General features: G+C 37.5%; 1 protein-coding gene across 9 annotated transcripts in view; it reads right to left on the bottom strand.

Annotated features, from left to right (window-relative positions):
* Positions 1 to 323: 323 nt before the first annotated feature.
* HBP1 (HMG-box transcription factor 1) overlaps positions 324 to 18,611 on the bottom strand; it is a 33,487-nt gene continuing 15,199 nt past the window's right edge. For 5 of the 9 annotated variants that reach the window (XM_009203640.2, XM_009203641.4, XM_031665253.1 and 2 more), the window contains 8 exons: positions 17,112 to 17,253; positions 16,593 to 16,704; positions 16,396 to 16,508; positions 13,626 to 13,782; positions 12,773 to 12,917; positions 6,967 to 7,284; positions 2,537 to 2,678; positions 336 to 1,431 (listed from right to left, as the gene is read on the bottom strand). In XM_009203640.2, coding sequence (XP_009201904.1) covers positions 1,414 to 1,431; positions 2,537 to 2,678; positions 6,967 to 7,284; positions 12,773 to 12,917; positions 13,626 to 13,782; positions 16,396 to 16,508; positions 16,593 to 16,704; positions 17,112 to 17,253 — 1,147 coding nt within the window. In that variant the 3' untranslated portion in view covers positions 336 to 1,413. Of the gene's footprint in view, positions 1,432 to 2,536; positions 2,679 to 6,966; positions 7,285 to 12,772; positions 12,918 to 13,625; positions 13,783 to 16,395; positions 16,509 to 16,592; positions 16,705 to 17,111; positions 17,254 to 18,611 lie in introns of all 9 variants that reach the window. The other 4 variants (XM_003896457.4, XM_003896458.3, XM_031665252.1 and 1 more) reach the window with 2 other exon arrangements.

The following is an 18,611-nucleotide window of genomic DNA, read 5'->3' on the forward strand; positions in this document are numbered from 1 at the left end:
TTAAATAAAGCAAGGCTTTTGTTACACTTTGTCATATCATCATTAAAAGCAGAACTTTGGGCTGTTTAACCTTGTAACAAAGATACCATGTGAAAATTAAAAATTTTTATTCTATAGCGATTCTCTATAACTGGTAGATAATCTAAGTCCTTATTTTCTGATGGCTCTTGTTCCGCTATTAACATTTTTGTTTTTAATTTTTAAAATCCCATCAGCAGCCTCCTAATTAGCAGTGTTAGGAATCTACCTTATGTTTTCCATCTCCTGAACCTGTTATTCTGAGAACTCATAAATAAAATTCAGCCAAGATTAATCAGTAAATGTCAGAGATAAGCAACTTTTTTTTCCATTTATTTGAAATAATATACAAGAATATAGTGTGCAAAATTTAGGGGCAACATCATGAAGAAGTGTAATGAACTGAAATCAATTTTACAGCTGTGATTCCTAACCAGAAACACCACTTGGTAAGTAACATGAAAAGCCATGATTGTAGCTCAGAGCAAAAGCAGCTGTATTGCCAATGTATTTGCTCTAATTTTAGACAGTTGGAGGAAATTAAAGTGCAAGTGTTGCACTGCAATAAGTGCAAAGTCTGCCCCCACCATAAAGATTATGATGACAAAATATATTTAAGATACATGGCTGAGGAGATATAGAACACGAAGTTAAAAAATACAATGGTGTTGACTGTTAATAGCACCATTACAGTGACTATATCCCAATGCTATTAACTTAACTTTACCTTGGCCTGGGCTAGGTCTCCATTGGAAATAATGGATGGCTGCTGCCACCTGGTGCATCAACTCAGCATGCCATGGTAACTGCAGCAGGTGGCTCTTAGGCTGGGACACCAACACCAGCCACCTGCCACATGTTCTGGTAGCCTCTTGGCACTGACCAGACTAGGAGCGCCTATGTTTGGCACAGATGCTGAGCCATGTGGTGGTTACTCAAAGAAAGGCCGACTCCCAGCTTCTGCTTCATTCCATCATGTGTACAATACAGATTAATAAGCAGTAAGGAGCCAATGTATAAACAGCAGTTACATATTTTTTAAATTCCCCTTTCGTACAATTTAAAATAAAACATGTATACACTTTTCCTCTCTTTCTACTGTACTTTAGCACCACAGGATATCAATTTTCAAGCCTATATTACCTGATAGACATATATGAAGTTTGGAAGAAAAATAAGGCAATTTGGTTTAAAATGTTGATAGTTTTAGCTTAATGCTCTAATGGAGAAAGCAAATCCTCACTCATATTATTAAATCATTTCAAGACTCAATGCTATCAGTATCTTATGGTCACACGAATTGAGGACAAATGGTGAGACCTTGATCTTCTTAAGTCTTTCCATCAAGAGTCAATGTATATGCAAATATAGACTTAAGAACATAAGCATCCTGGTTTAATGTTGTTGTGAGCCCTGTGGAAATAAAAAACTCAGTGAATGTTTACAAATCAATACATAGTAACCCTATATATGAAAGCTAAGATGTATAAGATGTTTATAAATTTACTATTAGAAAATACTGCTTCTTAAAGGTGATTTTAAAAAACTAGCTGATATCTGATGGCTCAAGCATCCAGAAAATGTATGCAATCATAAGACATTGACTAGGATGAACAGAAAAGGATACAGGAGAAGTCCTAACACAAGAAATTCTAAATTAACCAAGAACTTCCAAAACTCAGTTCAGTCACCTCTCTCGTCTGACTACTGACCACTATTTTTAAAGAAATTCTTGAAAAATTTAAACAGATGTGACCTGCATGTTACTAAGAAACAGGCACAAGTACACAGAGTGAATTTAAAGTATCTTTGGCCAGCTCTCCTACTATAAACTACTGATATCTTCCCTTCGTTTTTTAATGATATTTCAAATTGACCCCACTGTATCACACGCAATTTTCTTGCAATTAATATAAAAACACTGAACCTAAAACATGCTAGTTTAGTAATGCAAAAGTTGTAAGAAACAAGTCTATCCAAGATAGCTTATCATACAGACTTATTGGCCACCCTTCCTGGGCCTTTCTATTTCTTCTCCCCCTCGAAATTTTTCAATCTAGAAATTCTGTGCCAATGGCACAACTCCCCATAAATGGTAGCTAACATTCCCCCAACGCCTCCAGCCTCATTGGTCCCTCACCAATTAAGGAAAAGCTGTTGCGACATACCAAAAATTAGAGAAATTTTCTACTGTGATATTAATGGATTAATAATGCTTATCTTTCAACTCAACTAGAAATACTGTATTCCAAAATTATTTTTCCAACCAATGTTTAGAACAAACATTCTTTTTAAAGTTTGCCTGAGATTTCGACTTTCCATGCTAAGACAGTAAATGACACTTGAGGAAAGGCAGTCTTTATATGATGATGCGAAAACATTATTAGGTTTTGAAGTATAAAAATGCTAGAGATAACATCAACACAACCTCTTAAAGGTTGTAACAACTGCTCCAACATGCCAGTACACCTGCAGGGACGAGGCAAGATAATTTTAAACACTATTTATTGAAACATACTGAATTGGTTCTTTTCCTCTTCCAACAGTCAGGATTTAAACGTTTCTGTTCTTCAGCCAAAGCCTTTGCTTCTAATGTGTACATTCTTCTCTCTTCATTCTTCATTTTCTTCCACCTGTCACCAAGGATCACACTTATGGCTCTGTAAAATAAATATTTACACAATGCTGAAGGTACACATTTTTCATAAATCTCATGTCAAGTGCTGCTACTTCAGGAGAAAAATGTGAAGTTAAAAAATGAAAATCTTGTCTATCATAGAGATGGGAAAAGGTCAAGGCCATAATACTCATTTCCAGTAAAATCTCGAGTCAAATAGTCCATTGTGCCGTATCAGCAGCATAAAGTACTCAACTTGTACTAAAAGCTAATCTCACTCTCTATTTGTGCCCGTAACCTATCAAATAGTTTTGATACAGGTCTTTTTTCATTCACACAACCATAGTGTAAGTGTAGAATTAACTATGCATGCCTTACTATTTCTCTCAAGAGAAAACCAAATAAATAAACCTTTAGGCAATATATTTTATTACTTGAGAAAACTGGATAAACTCAAAATGGTAAGAAGTTGAACTGATAGAATACATCATGACTAAAATTAGAAGCTATTTTCTCCTGTTTGTTACTCTGCTATGAAACCTAAAACAGTCTCAACTAGGGCATACAGATGTAAACCACCTTCCTTCTACAAAGACCTTTTAACCATTCACTTCATGACACCCATATAAGACGGACATAAGGTCCTGGAAATTTTGCACAAAGCACATCAAGTGATTTTTTTTTTTTTTTTTTTTTTGAGACGGAGTCTTGCTCTGTCGCCCCGGCTGGAGTGCAATGGCGCCATCTCGGCTCACTGCAAGCTCCGCCTCCCAGGTTCCTGCCATTCTCCTGCCTCAGCCTCCCCAGTAGCTGGGACTACAGGCGCCTGCCACCACGCCCAGCAAATTTTTTTTGTATTTTTAGTAGAGACGAGGTTTCACCATGTCAGCCAGGATGGTCTCGATCTCATGATCTCGTGATCCGCCCATCTCAGCCTCCCAAAGTGCTGGGATTACAGGCGTCAAGTGATTTTTATACTGACTAATATGGAAGCCAAAGCAACAGGCATTTGTGCCTTCGAACAGTAATAAACCACAGAAGCTCTCCTACAAGTGTATTTGTCTTTTTATCCAATAAGTTAATGCAGTTAAACATTGTGCTGCATTTTCCTTTATTATAAACCAATTGTTGGGCTGGATGTTGTGACTCATGCCTGTAATCCCAGCACTTCTGGAGGCCAAGGCAGGCAGATCACTTGAGGCCACGAGTTCAAGACCAGCCTGGCTGACATGGTGAAACCCCATCACCCCTCTCTACTATTTGCCAGGTGTGATGGCACACACCTGTAATCACAGCCACTGGGGAGGCTGAGGCACTAGAATCGCTTGAACCCAGGAGGCAGAGGTTGCAGTGAGCCGAGATCCCACCATTGCACTCCAGCCTGGGGAACAGAACGAGACTCTCTCAAAAATAAATAATAAAATGAAAATCAATTTGTATATTCCACTTGCAGAACCCATTTTAAAAAAACTTTTAGTCTTGGGTTAAAGGTACCGTATAATGGTTGACACATTTAAACAAAGCAATACATATTCACACCATCTCAGTCATCCACAGTAAGAAAGAATATGGGATGTTTTTCAAGGGGCCGGCACTGGGAAACAAATTTATTCTTTTAAGTTAAAAGATGACAGGTAATGAAATGTACACAATGCTATAGACTATATGCTGTATTCCCTAACAACTATAAAATACACACATCTAAAGATTATTTCTGCAGTGAATGTTACATCCAGATGGACATTTATAGCAACTTAAAATGAGCTACATGTCTCTGACCTATTCTAGTCTCCATTCCCTCAGAATTTGCCTCCAAATGAGAATTTATTCACTGAATTAAGGCAGCTTTATTAGAGACAGGGAAAAATCCATTTTCAAAATTATGTATGACTTATTCGGTTTAGAGAGAGGTGACATCTGATGGCCCTCGGTGTTAGATGATTACCAGTATACCACATGGCAGCAATGCTAAAATGCAAAGAAAATATTACATTTGGCTGGGCACGATGGCTCACATCTTTAATCCCAGCACTTTGGGGGGCAGAGGTGGGCAGATCACCTGAGGTCAGGAGTTCGAGACCAGCCTAGCCAACAAGATGAAACCCCATCTCTACTAAACTACAAAAAATTAGTCAGGTGTGGTGGTGCATGCCTGTAGTCCAAGCTACTTGGGAGGCTGAGGCAGGAGAATCACTTGAACCTGGGAGGCAGTGGTTGCAATAAGCTGAGATCACACCACTGCACTACAGCCTGGGTGACAGAGCAAGATTCCCTCTCAAAAAAAAAAAAAAAAGATTTATGAGCAATAAAGGATATAACCTGATTTAGAGATTCTATAAAAAGATCAGAAAACAAAACACCTAAAGATAAAATGAGATTTACACTTCTTATCATCAGGATAGTCCAGTCCCCCAGGATTGTAAATAAATACAGAATGCATCCCAGCTGACATTCTCAACTACTGGCAGGGAAGAGACTTATAGGGACGTGAATCCCGTTTCTAGAAGTCAAAGGATATGTTTAATAATACCAGAAATGTACAAAAAGAGAAATGCAGCATGTACCTGTCACTAAATCCGAGGCCATTTTCTCAAAAATTGAACAAGGGGAAAGGTACAAATTATTCTTAAAATGTCCTTAAAGCCTAAAAGTCACAGAGAAGTAGACTTCCAAACTAATTTTTTTAAAAAAACACACTTAAACCCCCCCTTTTTACTGAAGAAATGGATTACAACTTAGATTAATTGCCAAAAGTCACACAAATGACAGATCCAAGAGTTAAAAAATTTCAATAGTATTAAAAAGTCTCTTAGGGCTGGGCCCAGTGGCTCATGCCTGTAATCCCAGCATTTTAGGAGGCCAAGGTGAGCGGATCACTTGAGCTCAAGAGTTCGAGACCAGCCTGGCCAACATAGTGAAACCTCATATCTACTAAAAATGCGAAAAATTAGCTGGGCGTAGTGGCTCATGCCCATAATCCCAGCTACTCGGGTGGCTGAGGCAGGAGAATCACTTGAACCCATGAGGCAGAGGTTGCAGTGAACCAAGATCCTGCCACTACACTCTAGCCTGGATGACAGTGAGACTCCGCCTCAAAACAAACAAACAAAGGCTCTTAGAATTCTTGACTCGTAATTCCACACTTAGGTATCTTAAGGAATAAGGAACTAGGACGAAGCTATTCATTACTGTGTTACATCTGACTTTTCTCATGATATCAAGATAAAGGAAACGGTAGTTTTGATCCTCAGGATACAAAGACTGGAAGAAGACAGCTTTATTAATATATGGAGAACCTGACTGGTATGAGAGGGATTCAGTAGTACAGGAATTGGAGATGAGTAAGGGTACAGGCAACAGAGTAGGAAGGACTTGAGTTGATTTGTATTCCCAGCTTCCACTGAGGACAGCTCTTAAGTTCAGCCTTTTGACAACTCTGGCAACTTGCTACAAATTGCCAGTTCCCCGTACAATCCATAGTTGACTTAGTTTCGCTGTTCTATAAAGATACAACTATCAACTGTTAGAACTGTGTCCTGTAACAGGTAAATAAGATGATTTTAAAAGGTAGATCTTGCACTTTGGGCGGCAGGCAGATCGCTTGTACCCAGGAGTTTGAGAACAGCCTGGGCAACATGGCACAACCCCATCTCTACAAAAAATACAAAAATTAGCTGGGTGTGGTGGCATGTGCCTGTAATCCCAGCCATTCAGGAAGCTGAGGTAGGAGGATTAATGGAGCCTGGGAGATAGAGGCTACAGTGAGTCACACCGCTGTACTCCAGCCTGGGCTACAGCACAAATAATAAAAGGTAGATCCTTACTACTAAGGTAGGTAACCTAATTGTCTAGGTATTATAAAATAATTACATATAACTCTAAAAATTCCACTTAGTAACTTCTTAAAGTCAACCTGGCCAGGCACGGTGGCTCACGCCTGTAATCACAGCACTTTGGGAGGCCAAGGCGGGTGGTTCACCTGAGGTCAGGAGTTCGAGATCAGCCTGGCCAACATGGTGAAACCCTGTCTCTACTAAAAATACAAAAAATTAGCCAGGTGTGGTGGTGGGCACCTGTAGTCCCAGCTACTTGGGAGGCTGAGGCAGGAGAATTGCTTGAACCTGGAAGGCTGAGGTTGCAGTGAGCCGAGATTGTACCACTGCACTCTGGCCTGGGTGACAGAGCAAGACTCCATCTCAAAAAAAAAAAAAAGTCAACCTATGAGTTGAATAAAAGCTATTAAAGAATAAGTTTACTTAACTATTCCAGTTACTATGAACCATATTGAAGTATTACTCATTTATTATAATCAGAATTATCACTATTTTTACCTGTTATCTTTCCCTGGATACATCTGAGTATATTCAACTCTGTATTTTTTGGCAAAAAGCATGAAGGCATTCATTGGTCTTTTGCACTTATTAGGAGAAGTGGCACTCACAGTCCCTGAGCTGTGGTTTTTAACAGCTTTAGCATACAAAGAATTGGAAGAGAGCTGTGATGATCCAGGTGAGCCACAGTTTTTACTGAATCCAGATCTTGCAAAGTCTTGACCACCAGGTCCTCCACAAGACAAAGATGCACGACGCTGGCGAGCCATACTACTTAACACATAAACTGCGGAAGAATCCATAGGTGTGAAGTCATAGCTATAAAATTAAAAAAAAATAAGATTTTAATTCAATGTAGAATTCTGATTTCTAAAAAGCAGGTTTAAAAAAAAAAAAAAAACCCTTAACATGATTGGAAATTTCAGTGCATATCCCCCTGTATCATGTTACCAACACTAACAACTTTTGCCACTGATAGTTGCTTATAAAATGAAATCTGTGTATGTGCCAACTAAAATTAATTTCTTTAAAAAAACCTCTGTAGATAATACAAAACCTTAAAAAAGACTTTGAACCTCCCAAAGGAATGCTATAATCAGCATACTTTATTCATAGCAAGTAACTCCTCCAAATCCTACACAACCCACTTATTTTTATTTTAAATTCATTTCTGAATAAATGTGACAATACGATTTCTTGGCCTACAGGCACCCAGACCTAGAAAATTACAATGGAGTGGCAGGCAACATATCAGGCCTAAGGACTAAATACTACAGAAAACAAAAGGTTGGGAAAGGGCAATGAAAAGCTGTTAAATGTGGCTAAAAGAACTTAAGGCCAGGCCTGGTGGCTCATGTCTGTAATCCCAACAGTTTGGGAGGCTAGGGTGGGTGGATCACCTGAGGTCAGGAGTTTAAGACCAGCCTGGGCAACATGGTGAAACCCCATCTCTACTAAAAATACAAAAATCAGCTGGGCGCGGTAGCACATGCCTGTAATCCCAGCTATTCAGGTGGCCGAGGTAGGAGAATCGCTTGAACCCGGGAGGCAGATCATGCCACTGCACTCCAGCCTGGGCAACAGAGTGAGACTCCGTCTAAAAAAAAATCAAAAACAAATAAATAATTAAAGGAACTTAAAATGCCCAGTAATCTGGGTCATTTGTTTAGGTAGAGAGAGCCATACATACATCACTCTCCTGAAAGGCCATCCATGAACTATAACATAGCCTAATAACATAAAAAAGTTCATTGTAAAAACCCGCCTTTGTCAGGAAAGGCCACATTTTGTTCTGTATGTTCAGTTTACATAGACATGGAAATAAGCTAAAGAATTCTCTTGTTCCAGCATTAACTCTTTCTGCCTATAGTACTTTTCTGTCTTCTTGGCAGGAAACCTTTTATTCAGCTTCTAATCTCAACTTAGCTCCTACTTGCTTCTCTGAAACAGAAATTCCGGTAATACATCAAAATAGGTTAACATTAGCTACAGGAATACCATCTGCCTAAAGGTAAAACATGAGATTACAAAATTCTAAAGATAGATGGAAACAGCCAAAGGAATGAGGGTGGTCCATGCCACTGACTACACACAGTAAATGACTTTTACCAATTATCAAGTACATGATGTCTTTTTTCTGAAAGTATTGCATGAAATAAATGTACTTAAACTATGACTCCAAAATTACCTAATGAATGCTTAGCAATCAGTATTATGTCAGGAAAGCAATGTCTGCTTTCTAGGTTTGCAGTTTTTGTAAGGTATCTTCAGCCCCTCCCATACATAATTTAGAAAAATAGCAAACTTTAGCACTGACACAAAATTACCCATCTCTACTGATGGAAAATGATTACAACTTAAAATACCAAAAGATACTGGGTAAGCTAATTACTAAAATTTGAAAATTCCACCATCTAGTGGCACAAATATAACTATCATCTACTTCCATTACAGATACAACTCAAATCAGTTTTAAATATTCAGTCACAAAATTCAATGACTATTACTGTAGCAGTAATGACATAGAATATCTTTAAAAATAGCTTCATCTTTTGCTATACTACCTTAGGTAAGCATTCACTCTCTTCACTAAAGCACCTGTACCCAAATGTGCCTTTCACAGCTCTACTTTGTGTACATGCCATTCCCTAAGCTTAGAATGCCCATTCCCACTTCACTGTCTGATCACTAGTCTTAATGGCAAACTCCACAATAATGTACTGCCTATTAACCATGTCATAGATATTAACTTATTTAATCCTTCCAATATTATCCCCATTTTACAGATTTTTTTTAAAGGAGCCATAGAAATATTAATTTACTCAAGCTTCCATAGCAAATCAATTGCAAAGCCAGGATTTGAATCCAAGCAGTCCAGATCGAGCTCACGTTCCTAACAGGCTACACTGCCTCTCAATCAGCATGTACATTTACTGTATACATTTACTAATCCATTTCCTTTTCTAGACTGGAAGCAAAGAGGCATGCCCATTCTTAACTCATTTTTTAACCAATTCTGAAAATAATAATGGAAAATTTCAATTGAGTTCAAATTCCAGCTAGTAATATGACCTTGGCCAAGTTAAATAAACCCTATAGCCTCAGTTTACTTATCTGTGAAATTATGCTATGCAGTGGTGCCAAAAAGAACAATAAACGTAAGAAACAGGGCAGAAGCTGGCACAGTGTATTATGCCATTAGGGGTATCTATTATTGTAGAATTATCTTAGAATTATCTTAGGTGAGTAGCTAGAGTACTAAAAATTTGGAATCTTTACAAGATATGGGCTTGAATCCTAATTCTGACACTAACTGCCTTTATTTTGGGCTTTATTCCTTAACCTCTCAACTTTACTTCTCTCTGTAAAATGAGGATATAATCTACAAATAGGGTAATTAATATGAAATAAATTAACATTATATACATAGTAGGCACTCAATAAGTTTGTTAAATCATATTACTTGAACAGAAATGTCAACTTCAAAAAGTCAAAAAAAACTGTTTTAAATGCCCGAGGCCTAGAAGGTTGGCCTCAATTCTCAAGTGTCTCAGAATGGACTGCTTACAACAGAACCTTGAATTACGTATGAGAACTCATCAACTGATTGCTGACTTCTGATTCTTCCTGAGCTAGACACTACTCACATGTCCTCTGTAAATCATGACCCGAGAGTTTGCTTGGAGCAGTTCCACTTGGACTTTTTCCTCTTCTTACCTCTTTATCTTCTTGCCCTCCCTAGGCCAGGCATCATCTCCCTTAACCAATCCAATCCACAATGAAAATATAGTCACTTTCAGCATCTCAATTTTGTCCTGGTTTCTCCATGATGATACTACCCATTTCCACTCCTTTGCAAGGTGGGTGCTCCTGCTGTTATACTGAAGTCACTCAACAATAAAATGAGACCAATGACTAACGTCATCTTGGGAGTGATTATTATTCAGTGAGATCAAATGGTTAAGAATTTGCTATCTCAGAAAAACAGGAATTAGGCAGGCAAGTTTTCCCTTTTGCTTTAAAAAAGTTTTGTGCTATGTAATAATATGTAAAATTTACATATATATGTTAAGTTATGAAGCATACAAATAAATGAGTGAACCCACAATTCAAATTAAGAATATTTCTAGTATCACTTAAAGTTCCATATTTGCCACTCCCAGAAATAACCACTCTCCTGAATGTTTATCATTCCTTTATTTGTTCAATTTTATTATGAAAATACTACTCATAAATACAATATATAAATGCTATAGTAGCATTAGTTATATTACTATCTTTCTTAATATGTAAGACACAGTGTTTCATTATACAGAAATGACTGCTATCCTTTCAAAAGTCTACTTACAAGGTTGACCCTTGACTAATTTCTAGAACTTGGATTTTGAGGGGTCCCATCATTCCCACAACTGAGTGGCTTACTATGCCTAAACTGGATGTACAAACAACAGTTTGCTCTGAATGCCTGCTTTCCTTTTGGAAGTCTGGATTTTGGTATGTGCCAGGCAGAAGAAACCTACGTGACCGCTCTCAATAAAAACCCTAGGTGCCCGAGTGAGTCTAACGAGTTTCCCTAGGAGACGACATTTCATATATGTTGTCACAGCCCACTGCTGGGGGAATAAAACATGCCCTTAATCCCACTGGGAGAGGATCCCTGGAAGCCTTGCTTCCCCCAGACTTCACCCCACATCTTTTCCCTTTCCCAGTTTTGCTTTGTATTAATATCTTTTTGCCATAATAAGTCACAGCCATGAGCACAACTATGTGCTGAGTCTTGTGAATTCTCTGAGCAAATCATCAAACCTGGGGGCTAGTCTTCAGGGACCCCTGACATAATTATATAATGTGTGCTACATACCATATATAATGGTTATTTTGATATATTTCTAAGGAACATGATTCCATAAAATAGACTCATACTGTATATTTCCAAGACTTATTTTTACTAAACATTGTCTTAAAAATTGATCCATGTTTTAAAGTGTATACCTAAGGTTCATTCATTTTCCACTAATTCCACTATGATTATAACAGAATTCATGGAGTCACTCTCCAGTTAATAAGTATTGACAGTTTCCACATTTGTGCTATCATGAGCAATACAGCTACAAACTTACTTGCACATCTCCTTGAGCATGATTACAAGAATTTACTTCTCTAGGATATATATAAAAGAGTAATGAAATTGCTAATACCTTTACAAGATAAAGCCAAATTATCTTCCAAAATTTTTCTATCAGGTTACAGTCTCACCAAAACATAGGAGTTATCACTAATCTATATATCCTAAGTATCAGTCATTAAAATTTTGACTCATTTTTCTAGTTTTTCAAAAAAGAGTGTGTATGAGGGATATAATCAAACAGCATTAAGAGTATAAGCTTGTAGACATTTATTGAGCATGTGGCTTGTGTCAGGCCCTATGCGATTTGCTTTTTTAATAATAGTTTCATTCTCATGATATATAAAATATATTAATTAAACTGAATGAAATAAAATCTACAGGCCAGCAGGGACTCTTGGGAATTCTCTACTTAGTGCCCGTACATGCCTATGGATTTGATAATCATCTTAAAGAAAGAATGTATCTTTAAATCCCAGATATCTACAAGCAGACTTTCTCTGGGTTCCTTCTAGGAGCAAGGTGACCAATGGTTCCAGTTTGTCTAGGACTGAGGGGTTTCCTGAAAGCTGGACTTTCAGCACAAAAACCAGGAAAAGCCCATATAAATGAAGATAGCTGACCAACCTTCTGGAGTCAGGACACATTGGTTCTTGTCCTACTCTGCCGCTTACCAGCAACGTGATCTCAGGAATAACCACTTCCCCTCTCTAAGCCTTTAGATGTCAAGTTTGGCCTATTTTCTACTGTTTGTTAAACCATGCAACTAATGCCCTTGGTCAAAATAAGTATTAAACAAAGATACAGTTAACTAATATATCAAGAAAAATACAGTTAACTACAAAAAACACAAGAGATGTATAAGCTGTTTAAAAACAACTGGCCAGATACCACAACTTTTTAAATGTAACTATCAAAGCTGAACCATTAAACTCTTGGTCATGTAACATGCGATATTCTTCCTTATCTAATCCTAAATGTTTTATAAACTCAATTTTCCTATATGACAACTATATGCAAAACTCTGTTAACTATTATACTTTAATTACCTAGTAAGTTTTCATTTCATCATTCTCAAATCTTTAAAGACTGAAATTCCTAAATATCTGACTTAACAACCATTAGGGAAATGAAGGGCAAACTTTAAGAGGAAAATAAAACAAAGAATTAATCCAATATTACCTTTTAAATGTATCAAAAACACCTGAATCATCAAAATTAATGGCATCGGGGTGTCCAGGAGGTAGACATACATCTCCAACATGAACTTCACAACATGGAATGCCATGCTGTACCACAGTCAAGCTTGGATAAAATGATGACCAACCTAAAGTTAAACAATGTTGCATAAAGGATGAGGACTCACAGAAAGCACCCTACTTCAGAACAGACATATCATTTCTATATCTTAAAAATAAAAAGTTATTGCTAAATCTCAAGAGATTCTCTAACACAAGTCATGTATCTTTACAATAAAGTACTAGATAAGTATTTCCTTTCAGCAACGTAAGAGCCCTCTAAAACTAGCTTATCATTCAGCATTTTATTATATATAGGGCTCCTCTATCAATCAGCACTTCCATCAGTCTACAATGACAATAAGTGATAAATGATGACTGAGACCATGAAATAGTTTCTGAATTATAAAATTATGTTTAACATGGTGTTACTATAATAAGGCTCTGAAGAGTGATTCAGGTTTATATCATATTTGGTAACTCTTAATGAAAATGTGATAACCAGATCACTACATTCCCCAAACTATACCAAGATAACAGAAAGCTTATTATAGTATGCTACATGAATCTAAAAATTTCTTACACTCACAGGAAATAGAGTTCCACCTGACTACTGCTAAGATACTTAAGCACCATTAGGTATTATTATAAGCATTCCCTATGGTAGTTTTTTATTTAGTTTGAAAGATATTTTCCCCTCAAATTATGTTTTCTTAATCATCAAAGCCACAGACATAATTACAGATTTAAGAAGCTTTGTTTAAAAAACGTTACTACAAATGCAATTCAAGCCCTACCTTTATTTTTAACATAGAAAGGGTGGTCCAGCTTACACTCTACGGTAAGTAAACCATCTTCTACTGTACCAGGATCAAAAGTCAACTTCAGTACAGACTCGCCAAATGATACACTTTCTTCATGTGATAACAACTTTAGACCATCAGAACCATAGCCCTGAAAATATATGCATAGCGTGAATGAATTGGAAATATTCAATTCAAAACACTGTGAAGTTCCCATTACATGTAAGACTTTGTGGAAAAGGTAAAAATAACCAAGACAGGATCCCTGCCATTAAAGAGCTTTCAAACCCAGTAGTGAAGAAAGACACATATATAAGTAACTAGACTGGAATAAGCAATTACACTCAAGTATAAATAATGGTGACGCAGTTTAATAAAGAGTTATTAATTCCAAAAGAGAGATTAAGGAGGATTTTCAATTCCAATTGGAACTGAGAATGCAACTTAGAAAGATGGAAGGACATGCCTTGCACCAAGAAATCTGTAATTAACAACTTCTTTGGGGAGTGCTGAGTATTTGCTAAAAATACAAGGTGAGTTCAGATCTGGGGCAAATAAAGTTAATAAAGAGAGGCCAGTTAGTAAAGGCCTCTTAAAGACAAGCAAAGTACTTACACTTTTTGCTTAGAAGGTATTGGGAAATCAATCAAAGTGTTTTCATCAGCATGACTGTCAATTTTTAAGATGATGGTAAATAAGAAGAGACTCTACAGAAGGAAAGATCTCATATTCAATTACTTGAGGATATAATGAGAGACACCTATTATAGACCTGAATTGACAAGTGCAATGGTAATAGAAGCAGACAAATTTAAATTCAATGAATACTGAGCATTTAACACATGCCACATGGTAGGATCTGAAAACACAAACACTAACAAACATGATCCTTACCCTTACATTCACCGAAAAACAAAGGAGACAAACATGCCAAAAGCTTGCTATAGTATCCAAGCATAATTATGCTAACACATGAACAAGGTAATGAATAAGAGAGAATGACTTAAAAATTTTTACAGAATTAGAATGAAATGAATATAAATGGAAGAAATAGAATAGTAAAAGACTAACTTCATGGTTTTGAATCTGGTAATCAAGAAGGAGGATAATAATAACTTTAAAAGAAGAGGAGAAAAGTAAGCCAAGAAGATGAAGAAAAAGGTGAGGGCAGTTTTGGTCATACTAAGCTTAGTTCAAATAACTGACTGATATTCATGTAGAGATGTCTAACATGCAGCTAGAAATGTGCAGGTGAAGGTTATAGACACAGACTGGCAAATAATGAAATTACAAAATCTTCTAATTCTCAGGGCTGCAGGAGACCTTAAAAGTAATCCAATCCCATTTTTCAGATCAGGCAGCCAATATTCAGAGGGGTTAACAATCTGCCTAAGATCAGTAACACAGATAATTGCTGGAGAAGCTATAAAGAGAGTCCAGGTTTCCTGACTCCAAGTCCAGAGTGCTTTCCACAGGACACGATGGAGGCGCTGCTGACATTATCAGGAGAGAGGAACTGGTGAAGAAAGTGAAGGGGGCAGAATCTTGTCTAATATTCAGCATTGTGGACAGTCAAGTACCAGACCTAAAAGACTGAGAATCAGGATGCTGCCATGCTACACAAATCAAGGGAAGACAATGTCAGGAACTAACCCAATGTGTCAAATATTGTACAGATGTCAAACAGAACAAATAAGGTCTCTCATCCTAGAAATCAGAATAAAGCTAGTAACCTTTGGGACAATTTTTGTAGAGCAGTAGAGGCGAAAGTTAAGACTATTGTGAACTTTACTAAAGTGAAGAGTAAAGCAAGGGGAGGAAACTGAAGGCAGCCAAGACAGGACAATTTTTCTCAAGAGACTTAATAGTGAGACACAGCAGGATCAAAAAAAGAATTTGTACAAGCACATCTCACATGCCCATTTTCTTGCCTACAGGAGAGATGGAGAAATTAAAAATTTCAAAGTGAAAGGTGTCAACTTTATCCTAATATTGCTCGCTACTGCTTTTGCTCATCAACTTAGAAAATGCTAGTTTTAGTAACTTAATATAAAACAGCTTATATAAAGTACCTTACAATAATTGACTGTCAATAATCTATAGGGGAATTAATCACTTTGTAGATTACCTAAGGCAAGGCTTTGGTTAGTTAATTTATTCATTACATACTTCTTTTTTTTTTTTTTTTTTTTTTGAGACAGAGTCCCGCTCTGTCGCCCAGGCTGGAGTGCAGTGGCACAATCTCGGCTCACTGCAAGCTCCACCTCCCGGGTTCACGCCATTCTCCTGCCTCAGCCTCCTGAATAGCTGGGACTACAGGCGCCCACCACCTCGCCCGGCTAATATTTTTGTATTTTTAGTAGAGACGGGGTTTCACCGTGTTAGCCAGGATGGTCTCCATCTCCTGACCTCGTGAGCTGCCCATCTCGGCCTCCCAAAGTGCTGGGATTACAGGCGTGAGCCACCACGCCCGGCCTCATTACATATTTGTAATATCAGTTTTCCCCAATGTAAAGTGTATAAAACACAAAGAAGCACCAAGAAATATACTATTTCCCATCCAAGAAAGCATGATAGAAAGGCAAACCTAAAATCAATGCTCCTCCCCATCAGACTAAGCAATGAGTGGTCATAAAAGTTCTCTACCTAAAATGTAAGATGTCATTTAAATATGAAAGTGAATGGAGGATATTTCTGTAGATTAACAACATATCTTGTTTCATTTTGAAAGATTTTGAAAAATTTTTTAAGACTTTTAAATTAACCTTGTGAATGCCCATTTGAAGATCTTCCTCATTATCACAGCCTTCAGCTCTAGCAAAATCTTCAACATCTTGCCATTCCTTATTGCTTCCCTTATGAAAGCACAGTCGTGTGCCTAAGGTTTAGGTAGAAAACAAGTATTAGACATGTGACTGTACTAGACAAGTAAGCTGTAGAAAATTCAAGGTTTTTTTTTTACCTTTCAAAAAACAGTGCCAGACAGTTGAAGGCCAGGAATTGCACCATCCCAAATCATCATCATCTGACAGGGAGGACATGCAGAAAATGCCAGATTCTGACTCACTATTTGCCTATGGAGAAAAATATTATCAACTTTTTTATTTGATTTTAAAATATACCTTTTAATATCTGTTTTCATCTCACGTCTTTAGGCCCATGCTTGTAGGCGGGTAACTTAATAATTCTAAACTTAGGGAAAATATAACGCCTTCAAAAACTGAAGATTGTCAGGCTATGGGAGAATTTGCTAAAAAACAAAAAAAAAGACACACACACACACACAAAACAAAGTTTTTGGAAGCTTAAGTTATATGCACATTCCCATTAATAATAAACTTTCCTAACACATAGTAGAGCTGTATATAAAATCAAATGCAGATCACTAACAGAACAGTGAGACTATTTCCTATGGGGAAAGTTAATGTATTTCAACTGTTGTGCAAACTTTGTAAAAGTTTAACCTCATAAATAAACTTACCCTTTCATGTCTTACTGGTGTTTCCTCCTTCCAATGGTGATGAGGGAAGGCTGGCTCACTCTTCGAAGAAGAGGACACTGGTGGAGGGCGTGCATAGGAATGTAAACTTTTGCTAGTGGCTATGATGTGTACAGGAGATGATCTAAAATAAAGCAAGTTTTAACCGTAAGCATAGGTCCTTAAAGTAGATCCTTCCTGTTGATGAAATAACTTCGTATTTAAAATGCCAATGTTATTACATTGAACACATCTATGGTAAACATGAATAAAGACAGCAAGATTTCATTTTATAATCATATTCCTTAACTCCTTATCCAAATTATCCTCACATTTTAGATACCATTTTTTCAGATTTGACAATATATTTTAAATTACGAGTACGGTTTCATTTATCCCATTCATTTTTCTATCAATACATATATGTGTGTATTTCATTCGTGAATGTTAATATCCACTTATGCAGGGCGTCCTATCCATTTCTTTCTTCTACTTTGATGTACTCAGTAACTCCCAGTATGAAGACAGCATTTAAGCTTAATGTAACCAACTCTGAACTCTTTATCTACCAACCACATATCACTGGACAGATATAACAACTACCTTAAGCAAAAATGCTTAAACTTTTTATAGCAGAGAGCAGCCTATCCACCCTCCTCGTAACTGGACACTATTTCTTGTTTTCTAATACAAACTTGCTAAAAAGCAACTACATATAAGGTCTAGTTGTTTTTTCTCCCCAAGGATCACCTTAAAAAAAAAACTTTATCCCTTCCCCTCTTCTCTTCCCCTCAAAAGTCTCTTTTACCAGACAATGCTCCCTTTAGAGTATATGGAGCTCCCAGGAGCATACCCAGATCCTTCCCTCACAAACAAACCAGATATTCATGGGTGGGGTAACAGAAAGAAACAAGCTTATAAAGGATGATTAATGACATGTACGGACTCAGCAGTCTGGAAAGGAAGCAGAGAGGAAGACAGTCAGGTGGAGGAGGGAAAACCATCTGAAGGTAAGGTCCCAAATCAGGATAATTGTTGAGATGCCAAATAGAGATGTGATGCTTAATAGAAAAAGTTTATGCATATCTATACTAATACTCTTTTTAAAAAGGAGAGGAAGGGCCAGGTGTGGTGGCTCACGCCTGTAATCCCACCCAGCACTTTGGGAGGCCGAGGCGGGCAGATCACGAGGTCAGGAGATCAAGACCATCCTGGCTAACACGGTGAAACCCCATCTCTACTAAAAATACAAAAAACTAGCCAGGCGTGGTCGTGGGTGCCTGCAGTCCCAGCTACTCAGGAGCCTGAGGCAGGAGAATGGCGTGAACCTGGGAGGTGGAGCTTGCAGTGGGCCGAGATTGCGCCACTGCACTCCAGCCTGCGCAACAGAGCAAGACTCTGTCTCAAAAACAAAAAAAAAAAAAAGAGAGAGAGAAAGGACATCTTTCCAATTTTTCCCTTATTTCCTGAGAAATTGTATTAGCCCTTCAATTTCTACTTTAT

This window comes from Papio anubis, chromosome 4, assembly GCF_008728515.1.
Source record: "Papio anubis isolate 15944 chromosome 4, Panubis1.0, whole genome shotgun sequence".
Lineage (NCBI taxonomy): Eukaryota > Metazoa > Chordata > Mammalia > Primates > Cercopithecidae > Papio > Papio anubis.